This window comes from Scleropages formosus, chromosome 13 (assembly GCF_900964775.1).
Source record: "Scleropages formosus chromosome 13, fSclFor1.1, whole genome shotgun sequence".
NCBI lineage: Eukaryota > Metazoa > Chordata > Actinopteri > Osteoglossiformes > Osteoglossidae > Scleropages > Scleropages formosus.
In genome coordinates, this window is record NC_041818.1 from 21,264,045 (window position 1) to 21,277,660 (window position 13,616).

At 44.5% G+C, this 13,616-nt stretch overlaps 1 protein-coding gene across 8 annotated transcripts in view; it reads left to right on the plus strand.

The window, feature by feature from the left end:
- Positions 1-13,616, plus strand: part of LOC108922971 (pro-neuregulin-2, membrane-bound isoform-like) — a 51,766-nt gene that overhangs the window by 21,636 nt on the left and 16,514 nt on the right. For 6 of the 8 annotated variants that reach the window (XM_029257367.1, XM_029257370.1, XM_029257372.1 and 3 more), the window contains 2 exons: positions 7,622-7,742; positions 12,726-12,802. In XM_029257367.1, the coding sequence (XP_029113200.1) occupies positions 7,622-7,742; positions 12,726-12,802 (198 nt within the window). Of the gene's footprint in view, positions 1-7,621; positions 7,743-12,725; positions 12,803-13,143; positions 13,203-13,616 lie in introns of all 8 variants that reach the window. The other 2 variants (XM_029257369.1, XM_029257373.1) reach the window with 1 other exon arrangement.

The following is a 13,616-nucleotide window of genomic DNA, read 5'->3' on the forward strand; positions in this document are numbered from 1 at the left end:
CCTCTTCCCCCACTGCTCTCACACTGTCCTTTCCCCTTTGCCCTCCTCATCACGCCCCCCATGGGCCCCTCGGCCACCCCTCAACTTACACGCAGTTTCTGTACTCGGAGACCGACCGAAAGGCCCTTTAGATGCTTCCAGAGCGCTAAGACGAGTGGTGCTGATGTTGTCGGCAAAGGATGTGTACAGTGCAAACATTCTCACCCGTCGACATCTCATGCAGAACTCTGACAATGGGCGTCGACTGTGCGCACTCACTCATTTCTCCGCACGAGGGGTGTGCGTGAGAATGCGGTGAGCACGCATTTGGGAACGTTCGGGTGTTCCTGTTTTGACCCTAACGGAGCGGGCATAGTGGCCAAGGTGCGACGGCCTTGCGCACGATGCGGTGAACGAGGGTTCCCTTGTGGGGCACGGGCTGGGGAGGGGGGGTGGGGCGTGAGGGGTGACGTGACAGGGAAGGGAGGCGCAGCGATGAGGTCAAACCGTTCCTTCCCCACCACTGTAAACAGCACAGAAACCTGTATAAACCTTCTCCTGGCACAGGAACAGCGCCTGGGGGAATATCTGAGAATGCCAGGCTCTCACTGGAGATCAGCCAGCAATTAGAGCCAGATTTATGAATAGGGGAAATCAGGGGACTCCTTCAGTACCTGCTTATGCCTTCTGTTATCTCAAAACCCGTTTGTGCCACCGCACACGTTCTGTACTCTGCTAATAAGCATCGCTATTCTGCACTGTCGGGATTCTGTGCAGCGCTGAGCGGGTTTTATATACCCTACTGACTGTGCACTACGCTATATCGAAGGCTATGTTTTGTACTGATCGTGTCAGCTCATTGGCCATAATCTGTTCTGTACTGCACTCACAAGTTTCTTTACGGGGCACCGAGTTGCGTGGTGCTTCTGTCACTTTCCCCTGGAAAGACAGGCTACTTGCTTAACTATGAAGGATTGCATTATTACTGCTATTATTAATAGCAACAATAATTGTAACAACAGAACAAAAATAATTATAATTATAATAACGGGCTGACCAAGTTATCTATTGTACATTGACGCATTTGACTGAGGCTTTTCTCCAAAGCAACTTACGATTTTAAGGTATTTACAGTTATTTACCCATTGATGCAGCTGGATAAATTTACTGCAGCATTTTAGGATAAGTACCCTGCTAAAGGGTACTACAGCCAGAAATGGGAATCACACTTGCAACCTTTGGGTTCAAATGCAGTAGCTCTAACTCTGTGCTACCAGCTCTGCCATTTTATTTGCTTATTCAACACAGAACGATCAGACTGTGAATTATCTACAGGAACAAGGTCTGTATAAGGTATTTCAGGGATCGTATTGTCAGTATATTATGCTTTCCAAATTATTGTTTCTCACTAGTTGTTTGTAAAGCAGGAATATTGTAAATGATTGTCTTCCGAAAATCAGGAGAAAGACCCACAAAATCCGTTACACCTCAAGAATCCAAATAAAATTCTCTTATAAACGTGATCCATTCTGTAGAAAAAGTGATTTTGAAATACTGAGATGAGGGCATGCCTGATGGAATTTATTAAAATGCGTAGCAGTGATTTTACTAGACAGAAAACCCCCATCAACACAATTATTAACAAATTTACATTTTTCACCTCCATAAACCAAATGTGCAACTTGTAATAGAAAAACAATATTGAACTCATTAAAGCAGAGCTAAATCCATTTATTAACAGTAAATGGTGGCTGGTGTTTTTGCTGTAAATTGCATCAAAGTTTGCCAAGTATCACATGACCTCCAGTAATTAACACCTGCCACAAAAGCCAAAGAAAAAGACACCCTTTCATAGTATTATTTATTTATTTATTTTCAGGATCTTTATTTGTTGCCCGCAGTAAGGTGTAGATGTTTCAGTTGGAACATATTAATGGCTGAGAGCACCCTCCTCGATATCATGTGCTGTGTAAATCAAGAAATGCCAAACCACAACGTTTCACAGAAATTCAAACATGTAACTAAATGCCAGTATGAGTTGGAACAAGGGTATTTTCAGGCCAGTGATACGGAGCCATTGTGGTCTGATTTATGGGAATGTGCAAGTTACAGGTGCACATTTCTTAAAGTCATTCCAGCATATTTCATACCAAAGTATCCTTTTTAGGTGATAGTAATAACTTATTATTGGAAACATTATGCCCACAGACTGAGGAATTTGTACGAACAAATATTTAAGACACCACAGAAATGAAGAAAGGACAACTTCACAAACATTAATTATTGATCTAAAAACATTTAAATTCCTATAAAATTGTGAATTGTTATGTGTATCCATACCATAGTAATACATATTTTTGAAAATGCTGTCCAAAGGGAAACAAAATTATATAACAGGAAAAGCAATGACCCCAGGACAGAGCCATGAGGAACACTATGCTTAGTTTTTGGGGGTTGGTGTAGTGGCTAGAGCCATTACCCTTGTTCCTGAAGGTTGTAGGTTCAAATTCCACCTTTGACTGTAGTTCCCTTGAGCCAGGTGCTTACCCTAAACTACTCCAGTAAAACTACCTGCCTCTACAAGAGTGTAAAAAATTAGGAGTAGCTTAATGTCATAAGTTGCTTTGGAGAAAAGGGGCAGCTGAATGAAAAAATGCATTAGAATTGCATGCAGGCTTTCAAATTTGATACCCTTAACTTTATCTCTAAATGCATACTTCATTATGTACATTTTCCCTCAGTGCCATTCATTAGTCTGTGATGACAGATTGTACAGCACTGGGCAGTTTATATGTTGCCACTGGCAATATAATATTTAACAGATGTGTAGTGCGTGGTGTGAGTTTGATTGGCACATTAGGGTGCAAATTTATGTGCTCAGCTTTTTTTCTTTTTCTTTTAAGGCTGAAGAATATTCTTCAGCACATAATGATGTCTTCATCAAGGGATCAGAAATAAAACTTGATAAAACTGGTGTCTTCATAAAGAAGAAGAGATATACTAAGGTTCTGGCTTGACAAGAGGAAAATGGGTTTTTTAAAGAAAGCCATATAGGGCTTCATTATAAGGTCGACCCCATATGGGACAAGCGGCTCTGAAAATGTGTGTGTGTGTGTGTGTATATCAGTTCATGAGGAGCGTGGTGGTGCAGTAGGTTGGATTGGGTCCTGCTCTCTGGTGGGTCTGGGGTTCGAGTCCTACTTGGGGTGCCTGGCGATGGACTGGCGTCCCGTCCTGGGTGTGTCCCCTCCCCCTCTGGCCTTGCGCCCTGTGTTGCCGGGTTGGGCTCTGGTTCCCTGCGACCCCCGCATGGGACAAGTGGTTCAGACAGTGTGTGTGTGTGTGTGTGTGTGTATATCAGTTCTATAACTAAGTTTTTTTTTAAGACAGCAAGTAGGTAAAGAAAAAAAAACACTAAAGAAAAATGTTTTTTAGGTACCAGCATCGCAGTAAATGTCAATATTAAAGTTCCCAAACATCTGAACTTTATAAGCTGTAAATACAAAACTGAAGAGGAAAGCAGAACATTTACAAGCACGCTGATTTCTCTGAAGCTGCTTGAAGTTGGCCGAGCGCTTCAAGTAAGAAATAGCTGTTGACTAGTTTATTGCTGCAGATCTCGGAGAAATTAGCGGAGTGTTTCTGACGAGGAAATCCTATTGGCAAGTTGGAAGGCAGAAGCCAAGCCGCTGTTGAAGAGCACTGCAGTGCTGCGCCCATGTTTTTCACACACACACACATTTTATGAACCGCTTGCCCCATACGGGGTCGCGGGGAGCCAGAGCCTAACCTGGCAACACAGGGCGTAAGGCCGGAGGGGGAGGGGACACACCCAGGACGGGACGCCAGTCCACCGCAAAGCACCCCAAGAGGGACTCGAACCCCAGACCCATGTTATTACTCTTTATTTAGCTGAAACCTTTCTCCGTGGCGATTACCGTGTTAGATTTATACCATAATGCAGCAGTCGTGTTCCTCAAGTAGAAAACTGTAGCACCTGTAGCTTTAAGTCTGACATCTGGGCTCTGGCTTGTACTGTTAAAATTCAGTAATTTTTTCCACACCTCTGCATGTCATGATACTTACTAGGTCTCACAGCCAGGCATAGTCCTGTCACACCACATCTCATTGTTAGTGTAAAAACACGTAGCTGTTTTCTTTGGAACTGCTACATGTTTAATTTAAGCACAGCTTCAGTTCATGGTGCATGTCATGTCTCATAAGGGTATTTTGGAAATTTTTCGTAGGATTCACAGATGAGATAAACAGTTTCATTTGCGTTGACAGGCCTGTTATGAATGTGCTTTCAGCTGGAATTTGGAGTGAAGTCCTTTATTGTATACACATGTACACACATTTATGCTTCATCAGATGAGACATTTAGCACATGAAGACATTGTAGTAGCAGGAATTCAGAAGAAAGTACACGTGTAATTCGGCTGCCCAATAATAATAATAATGGAAAGTTACCAGTTTTATCATTAACTGGACTCAAGGTGTAAACACACACACACACACACATTTTCAGAACCGCATGTCCCATACGGGGTCACGGGGAACCGGAGCCCACCCGATAACACAGGGCGTAAGGCCGGAGGGGACACACCCAGGACGGGATGCCAGTCCGTCGCAAGGCACCCCAAGCGGGACTCGAACCCCAGACCCACCGGACAGCAGAACCGTGGTCCAACCCATTGCGCTACCGCACCCCCTAGGTGTAAACATAAGACCTGTTTAAAAAAAGACTAATTAATTCATTAAAATTAATTAGAATTAATCCAAATTAATTAAAAATTCAAAACCTTTCTTTTTTCATGTCCTCGGTTTCTTGCACAAAGTCCATTTGTCTTCACCTATTCAGGGTACGCAGACCATCCAGGTCTACCGGAGCAATGAAAAATCCTCTTTCACAGTAAATAATCATAGTAAAAAAGCAGATATTACTCATGTAACTGCTCGGCATGACAGAAATCACTTTGTGGAGCCTTTCTCATCCACGTGTCAGCTGAAATGCGGGAAAGGTGAAGCAATATAAAAGCTTTCTTGATCAATCTCTGAACAAGGTTTGCTGGATCCAGAGCGCTGGTAGCCACCACTGGCAGTGCTCCCACAATGCACTTCTACACATGTCGCCGTGGGCTGGCCTGGGGGCGGCTCCTGAAGTGGCCCCGAGTGAAGCGTACTTTGTGTCAGAGCAAAGGGCGGCAGCACTCTGATGGAAAGCCCTGTAAAAAGAGTGTGTCAAACATTGTACAAACAACCGGAGACTGGAAAACGAATGCGCGCATGTTGCTGGCTCCGTTCAGATAGCAGCTGCGGAGGGTCGGACCCAGGGCGGGGGTTGTCTGCCCGCTTCCTCCCTCGGCCCCCCTCGGCCCCCCTCGGCCCCGTCCCTCATTTCAGACCTTCTCGTCCTCCCTTCGACTCCCACTCCTCCGCTCTTCTCGGGACACGCTCTGCTTTGGAAACCAGGACTGGGCTTCACACATCCTTACAAATGCCATCCTGAAACAGCTCCCATTGAGCGTAGAGAAGCATGTAATTTTTCTTTTCAAGGAAATCCAGAAAGAGAAATCACTGTGTTCCACATGATCACAGAAGCCTTTTTATGTTTCATGATTTATGTACTAAAAAAATTATTCCTCCGTTTTGTCTTTATGCATTTAACCAAATCATTTGTAACGCCCATATTGCCAATAAACAGGGGCAGCATGCAGAGGTCACTGTAGAGGGGGGCAGGGGGCACTGTAATTGTTACAGCTGTTGCTTTGACATTTAAGAACCGGGGTAGAAAATCCCACCTCCTGTTGTAATACACCTTGATTAAAGTATTTACCCTGAATTGCAGCAGTAAAAGTTACCCAGCTCTCTAAAGGGTAAATAATTCCAAGTAGCTTAGGATACGGACGTGATGTTGTAAGTAGCCCTAGAAAAAGATACCAGCTAAACAGTGCTTTTTAGTATATAAGATGTATAAATGCACTTTTCCTGAGTTGGCATTGAAGAACTGTTTTGTAGAAATTAGGCTGTTTTCACTCAATATTGACAGCAAATGAGAACAAGCTCAGGCTTTCAGCAAACCTCGTCCTGTATAGCTGGACCATTACACTTGAGCAATCATTTGGAATGAATGAATCACTTGGAATGAGCACAAATACACCATGACAGCCCAAGGAAAAACCACATCCTGGGTTGCTATTATGCGTTAAAATAGCCAGTCTTCACAGAGAACGCAACTGACTTTATATTTTATGAGACATTCTCGCTACATAAATTATGCATCGATTTCGTTTTGCTTTTGTTACGATTTTTAAAAATTTAATTTATGAAATATCAGTGCCTTTAAAAATGCATGTTCTTCTGTGATACTGCACATTTTCAAATAAACCGTGTTGGTTTATTTGATGTAACAGATAACGCACAAAGGAAGACAGCGGAGACACGCAACTTGGGATTACGTTGCCCTGGAAAGCTGAATTGCCCATTTTACCTGTGTTATTATTATTCATTCGCTTGGCTATCTGTTTTATGCAAAAATGACTTACGAAGTGAGGTTCGTACACCACTCTGCAATGATTTACTTGCCCATCAATACAGCTTGGTAATTTTCAACATCAATACAGCTTGGTAATTTTCACTGCATCAAATCAGGGTAAGTACCTTTCTCGAGGGTACTGAAGCAGGAGTTGATATTTGAATCTGGGGCAGCAATGCAGTAGCTCTAATTATTAGACCACCTGCTGCCCTTTATGCCTCTGGTTCATGTGTCTCCGCTTCTTATGTGTGGCAGCTGTATTGAATATAGGTAGGTGATTGACTCTCTCACTCGCTTACACACGAATGCTGATGTTACATGTCAGGAGAATGAGTGAACTCCCCACAGGCTGACATTCATCCCTAAGTGGAAAGCGCATTATCAAAAAAAAAAAAAGAGTATAAAGTCTGCTGTACAAAGCAGTGTTGACGAGTTTGTTTTAGCTTTGCCCCCAGTCTTCTTGATGAATTGGGGCGAAGTGGATGCTGACCTCGAACAGGTTGGACCTCTAACTGGAACTGACGAGGAATGTGGGTTATTGTGGTAAACGGGGTCACTCGTTCCTGGCGGAACACATGGAAACCAGGAAGAGGCGGCATCGCGTTTCAGTCGCATTAGGTGATAATGTCAACTGACAATATGAGCGTGATCCAAATATACAATTTCAATTGTGCATCGCCAGTAGGGCAAAGTCCCAGTTTTCTCCTATTCTAGCAGCGTAACTGGACACTGGGGGCTCTGGCTGTGGGTGGATTCCTTTGAAACTCTGAGGATCTGACAGAATCTGGTGCATCACTTTTCTTCTTGTGTGTGTGTCTGTGTGTGTGTGTAGACAGTACAAGTTCTGCAGACATTTCCAGGCCATCTCTGTTACATGACTGTTAACAGAAGCAACAGAAGGTACTAATGCAGCACGTAGGTCAAGCTGGTTGTTGCCGCTGCTATGATATGGTCGTTACGGTGAAGACACCTGTTTTTCGTTCAGTTTTCCAGGCTTTATTTCCCAAATCACGGTCCTAGATGTCATCTCACTGTTTCTCACGTGAGGGTGAAAGGCCTTGCTGGTGGACACCCCGTCAGTGCTCATTCGGTCTCTTTCCCCCTCAGTAACGACCACGCTGTCCCCCGGCTCGGGTCACACCAGGGGCTGCAACGAGACGGAGAAGACCTACTGCGTCAACGGCGGCGACTGTTACTTCATACACGGTATAAATCAGCTGTCTTGCAAGTAAGTGTGTGACCTCTCTGCTAACTGCCGCTTTCAAGTTTGTGTGCTCTTTGGTATTTACAGCGTTGCCGTTTCGGTAAACCATCGAGCAAGTTCTACCGGAACCCTTGGTCTTCCTCATGATGTGCGTCAGGCTTGCTTGTAATACCAGTGATGTTTTCGTCTACTTTGAAAAAGTCCTCTCGGTCGCCTTTGATTTGTTGCCAGATTCATAATGGAAGGAAACTTGCTGGTACTGATGCTGACATTAGGGGATCATGCTTGGTTACAGAGTCCTTTGACACCCCCCAACCGCCTTGCTTTTCCTGTTATCTTCTGTCATGCTGCTATTCATTGCTCTCATCCCCCTCTGTCACCTTCCCATCATACATCTACGACCCTTTCTCAGATCTGTCCTCTTGTTATCTTCTCCTTCAGACCTTCTACATCCATGTGTCTTCGTCCTTCCTCTGTTGACCCCTCTCTCACATCTGCTCCTTTCTCTCTTTGCCCAGGAACCTTCCCTCTGTAGCAAACTTCCTTTAATGTCATAATTGTTGATGTTCTGTGAAGTATTGTACCTGTTTCCGTGTCTCTACTTCTAACATTCGACTGAATGTAACGGAGAAACATCTGTGTTTTTCCTTTGTTGGGCATTCTGGCCGAGTACACAGTAGTGGACTTTAAATGCCATGTCGTGCTGGTTTAGCAGGAAACAAATATTTATGGCAGTTTGAGGCCTCCCACAAGGAAAACAAGATCTTTGCTTATATTCAATTTCCAAGAATATGGGAACAAATTTACATAAAACCTTTTACGGCAGCGATGCGTACGTCAGTAGTGGTAAGAAGCATTTGCTTTGGAAGAAGAGCGCTCTTCATTACCGGGATTGAAGACAAACCACTGAAGACGTGGTGCTGAGAGCCTCAACAGGCACCCGAACCCCAGGAACATTGCTGCAGAAATTCGTCCCTCAGCACGGCATCGTGGGAGATCAGGAGTCGCAGAACCAAACGCAATGATTCCCATGATGCAGCAGCAAAGCTTTCTTAGCGCTCCGTCGCGATGATCGAAGACGCAGCGTTTTTGTCAGAAGGCAGGTTTTTCTCGCTGTTGATCACAGACTTTGCTAATCCATATTTGTCAATGCCTATGTCACCCTCCGCCTCCCCACCCCATCCCAACTGCCCCTCCCCCACTTCCTGAAAAAGTGTTGCGATGATGGCAAATGACAGACCGGTTACTGAAACTAATCCACAGGTGTACGTGCATCTGCCTGTTTACTTTTTTTCTGCAGACTTGGAGGCACAAGAGCAATTCAAAAATGCCACGATTGCTTCGTTTACATCCTTCCCGCAAATGGGAATCGCTCTGACGGAGGGGACGTTGTATGGCCTGCACACTTCATACTAACCACCCACGAATGCTTGCCACCTCATTCGAGCTGACAGGGGCTACAACAACCTGGGCAATCCTTCTCCATGTGCGATGGGAGCACGGCTTCCCCAGTCATCCGATCAGCTGTGTACAAACCGAAGGCGCCCATAGCTCATTTGGCACAGCTAATTCACTCGCAGGAAGGCAGGAGTCCGGAAGGTCTGATAATGCAGCCGAACCCTGCGGGGAACGGGAAACGCTGACCCGTTCGATATCGGCTGGCCTTCCGCGGGCATTACTCACGGCCGAACAAGAGGGGACGACAGGCCACCCCTTATTTATGCGCCCCCAATTCACTGTGAAATATAAAGTTGTTCAGAGGCAAACTTAGAAGAACACCCAGAGGCCATTCTTATCTGCCATGTAAGAGCAGGTGCATATTTCACAGCATGTTGTATTTGTCAAAAAGTCAATGTTCCCCAGCATAGATAAGCTCTGAAAGAAAACTAAGGGCCAGAGGTCTGGAGAGCAAGTGGTCTTTGCCGGGGTGCTATGTAGTGGCTCTCAGTCCGTGTCCTTTCATTTCCTACAAACAGCAAAGGTGGAATGAGACTCGAATGACGTGTAACGTTTCTGGCAGTCCCTTCTTCAAGGTGCCGGGGCAACTGGCTGGTAGTTCTGCTGCTTAGTCCCAGCTGCCGTGAAGGTTGCCCTGTGGAGAACGGGGCAGGGCGGTCTGGAGTGCTCAGCACGGTTACTTCAGGCTAACAATGGCGCCAACAAGGAGAAAAGCCATGTTTTGCTCACGTGAGAAATCATGACCTCGTGAGCGATGTTCCTTCGTGGACTTTCCGCCTTGGTACAGCCATTTGTCTAGATCAGTGCCGATAAACTGCACCGCTTGTTCTCGCTGACCCTGGGGACCTTGGTTTGTGTATTCAAATTTTGGCCTTTCTCAATGGTTTCCCTTCCTCAAATCAATAAATCCATAAAGTTTTAGTAGGCTGCCTGAATGCTGCTTAGATTAGATATGTTCAAGTCATGCAGCCTAGATTCGATGCGGGTGTTTTGTCCAGTGAACCTTCACTGTTTGCGTAAATCATGTAGTGCAATGTCTTGCTGCAAGCACAATTTCAGCCTGTTCTCACCCTTGTCAACTACAAAGTATGTTCCTGATTAATTTTGGTGTTTGGTGCATCCAGTCCTTGCCAGTAATTGTCCTCAACAGGGACCCTGAACGCTGCCTTTTAAGCTTTTCCAAAGGCATTTTCGTGGAGCGAAAGACTACATTTGAGTCGCTCATTGAAGACTTTAAATCCTTTTCACTGCCAGTGCCGGCACTGGTGGACCAGTAGCACATTTAGTCTGAAGGTTTAGGAAATGGCTTATCCCCCATCCAAAAAAAAAACTTTATGCTCTTTGGAGTATTAAAACAATATTAAGGTGAAACACATGAATGGAAACAAACACCTGTGATTCTTCTCAGTATGTGAAACAGATTTTTTTGCAAGGGAAAAAAAGGTGCTCAGATGTGGCCAGCTGTTATGACCATATAGTGGAGAACATCTGAAAAATTATCTTGTTTTATGTCTGTTTGTAGTTCAATCAAATAAATCATATATGGTCTGCAAATATTTAACTGTGACTCATTAAATAAGTAAAAGCTTTGAGTCACGTATGTTTAAAATAACTACCATCACTGTACATACAGTGACAGTTTCCTTCTACCCTACTGTAAAATTCTATACTTTTGATTATAATTTGACAGCAATTCTGTAAAATGTAGTATGTGTAGAATATACAATACAGCATATGAATTTTTCATTAAAAAATGTAACTTTTTCTTAATCTTATTTAATGTTACTCGTGTTATATTATGTATGAGGACAAGTCAAACAGTATCCGTAATATTCAAATTCTAGTAAAACACAAATTAGCGTGGATAATTTTTCACTTACTCTCAAATATTATAGATCTTTTGATGACAGTTATTTCATGTCAAGGAAGGTCCCACTGTTCCTTTTACGTGTTAAATGATCAAAATTTGTTTTCTCAAACGAATCGTAAATATTATGACGAGGAGCGAGCTGAATTCACAAGACTCTGCTGCAGGTCAGGCGCTCTCCTTGTTCCGCTGCTGACCAGCCAAGCTTCCCCAGCTGTACCCGTGACATTCGGTTTTATGATTACAGAGAAAAAAAGGACGAGATGGATGCACCCGTGATACAGTCGTACCCAGCATCTGTGCATCTCATTGCAAAGGATGACAGGCAGCACGGCTGCCAGGGGTGTGGGAGCACTCCGGGTTTATCCCCGCACCCCGATCCACCTCCGCCATGAATCATTCAGTACGCTGGTGCCCCAGGGGCCGGTGGTCCCGTGTCAAAATCCAGTGGTGTAAAAGGATCAGCGTGTCATGTGTTGATTCGACAGGACTTTTGATTAAGTGGACAGGTGCTCCCCATAAATACGGGCGTTTGATAATCCAAGAGCGGATTCAAAGCTGTGACTTTCCCCTTTAGCACGGTCCGGCCAAGATAAATGTTCTTAGTCCCCTTAACCTTTCCGCCTGTGTAAATTAAGTGTGGAGAAGACGCAGAGGAAGGTGGGACGGCTTGTGCGATTATCCCAAAAGGGCAGTCCCCCACCATCTCCACTTGTTCAAGCCCAGTTTCTGGTCCTTACCTTGTGCTCCTGCTTGGAAGATAAGTTTGCATCTTTAGCACATCCACTCATACCCCAAGTATCTCTCACGTAATGCACGGAAGCAGAATAGGGCAGTTAATGCAGTCCACATGCTCATTCCCTACCCTCCTCTGCTCACTCTCACATGCTCAACCCTTCATTTGTGGATTAGCCGCTCTGAAAGTCTGCTATTGAAAAGTTTTCTGTGAATAATCGACATTTCTTGGGCAATTTGGAGCTGCATATCAGCACTGACATGGCATACGTCCACCGAGGCTGAGGGCGAGGGCTTTCGTCTGTTGACCAGGGAATTTCGAATCCAGCCTCTATAGCTACTGTGATCCATAGGATAGATTGTGTCTTTGTTCTCCAGAAATTTTCCATTCATGTTTGTTTGACACTGTTAAGATGAGGTCATTCATAAAGTATTACTGGTGCAGCAAAATCATTTTATTTGCCGTTATATGTGAAACAGCAAAGAGAGCAACTAAAGCTAGAGGTAAAGCTCTTATCTTGGTTTTCTTCATTTAAAGCACAATTTGCATATGCAAAAAGGTAATGGTAGCATATTTAAACTTTGTGACATTTCCTTATACATTGAAAGAAACGTGAACTTTATGAGTGACTCATAAGTCTTTTCATCATGTTCACTGTGATAAAAACAGGGAGTATATTTATGGTAAGTATATTTGAATGTCATCACAAATATTTTTGCTTCCCCTTAGTAACCAAGGCAAATATTGACAAGGAGACACCACAGGTATAAATTATGCAAAATAAAAATCCCTTTAGTTAAATAATCACAAATGAACTATATGGCTCCATGGACCCTAAAATAAGTCCTTGGATACTGGCCTGCCCCCTAAAGTGGCTGGCAGAAGAACATGGATGAATTTCTCAACCTCATGTCTTGTGTCACTTATCCCCTTCTCCTTCCCTCAGATGTCGCCCTGGATACTTCGGGCCACGGTGCTTGGAGATAGAGCCCATGCGGTCATACATGCCCAAACCCACCCAAAGTATGTTCACCTAAAATGAACAAGCACAAACCAGTAACCTTCCGTTGAAACCTGTTAGCTTCTGCAGGTCGACAAAGCTGAACGGAGCGAGCTGTGACTGGCTGGGCACGGCGTGTCACAGCGACGTCGCCGGTGGGATCGCTCTGCCTTTTACCGCCTTGAGTTGTGCTCCATTCTAATTCCGTGTTTTTTCTGCTCTCTCTCTCTCTCTCTCTCTCTCTCTCTCTCTCTCCCTCCTCTCTTTTGTGTTCCTTCTCTCTTCCTCGCTCTCAATGCGCTCACCTCCTTTCTCTCCCTTCCTCCCCCCCTTCTCTCCCTGTGGTTTTGTTTCCCTCCATCAGGTGTCCAAATGACTTTACTGGTGATCGCTGTCAAACCTACGTTATGGCCCGTTTTTACCGTATGTCCATTTCTTCTTCGGCCTGTCCGTCTGTCCGCCCGTCTGTCTGTCTGTCCTTCATGTTGCATGTTGGAGATGTTGCATGCCACCCCTACCTGTTGCCCATGGATTTGTTTGACTGCGCATCCTCAGTGCTATTTTTCTTGTAATCTCATTCCCTACGAGAAGCAAAACAATACTGTACATCATTTCAGACAAACCTACTGACTGAGTCTGATATCAACTTTCAGACCTAGAACAGACTTACCAGTTAGTGCAGCATGACCTGCCCGTCTGCCCTCATTGGGACCATGTCACTGCATGCGCCTTTGAGTGATAGCAGAAATGAATACTAATCGTATGAAAGCAGAGACAGTAGATTGTATCACCCCCTTCTGTGTTTGACATCAGATGCTACTCCTGTTATTCACCGAG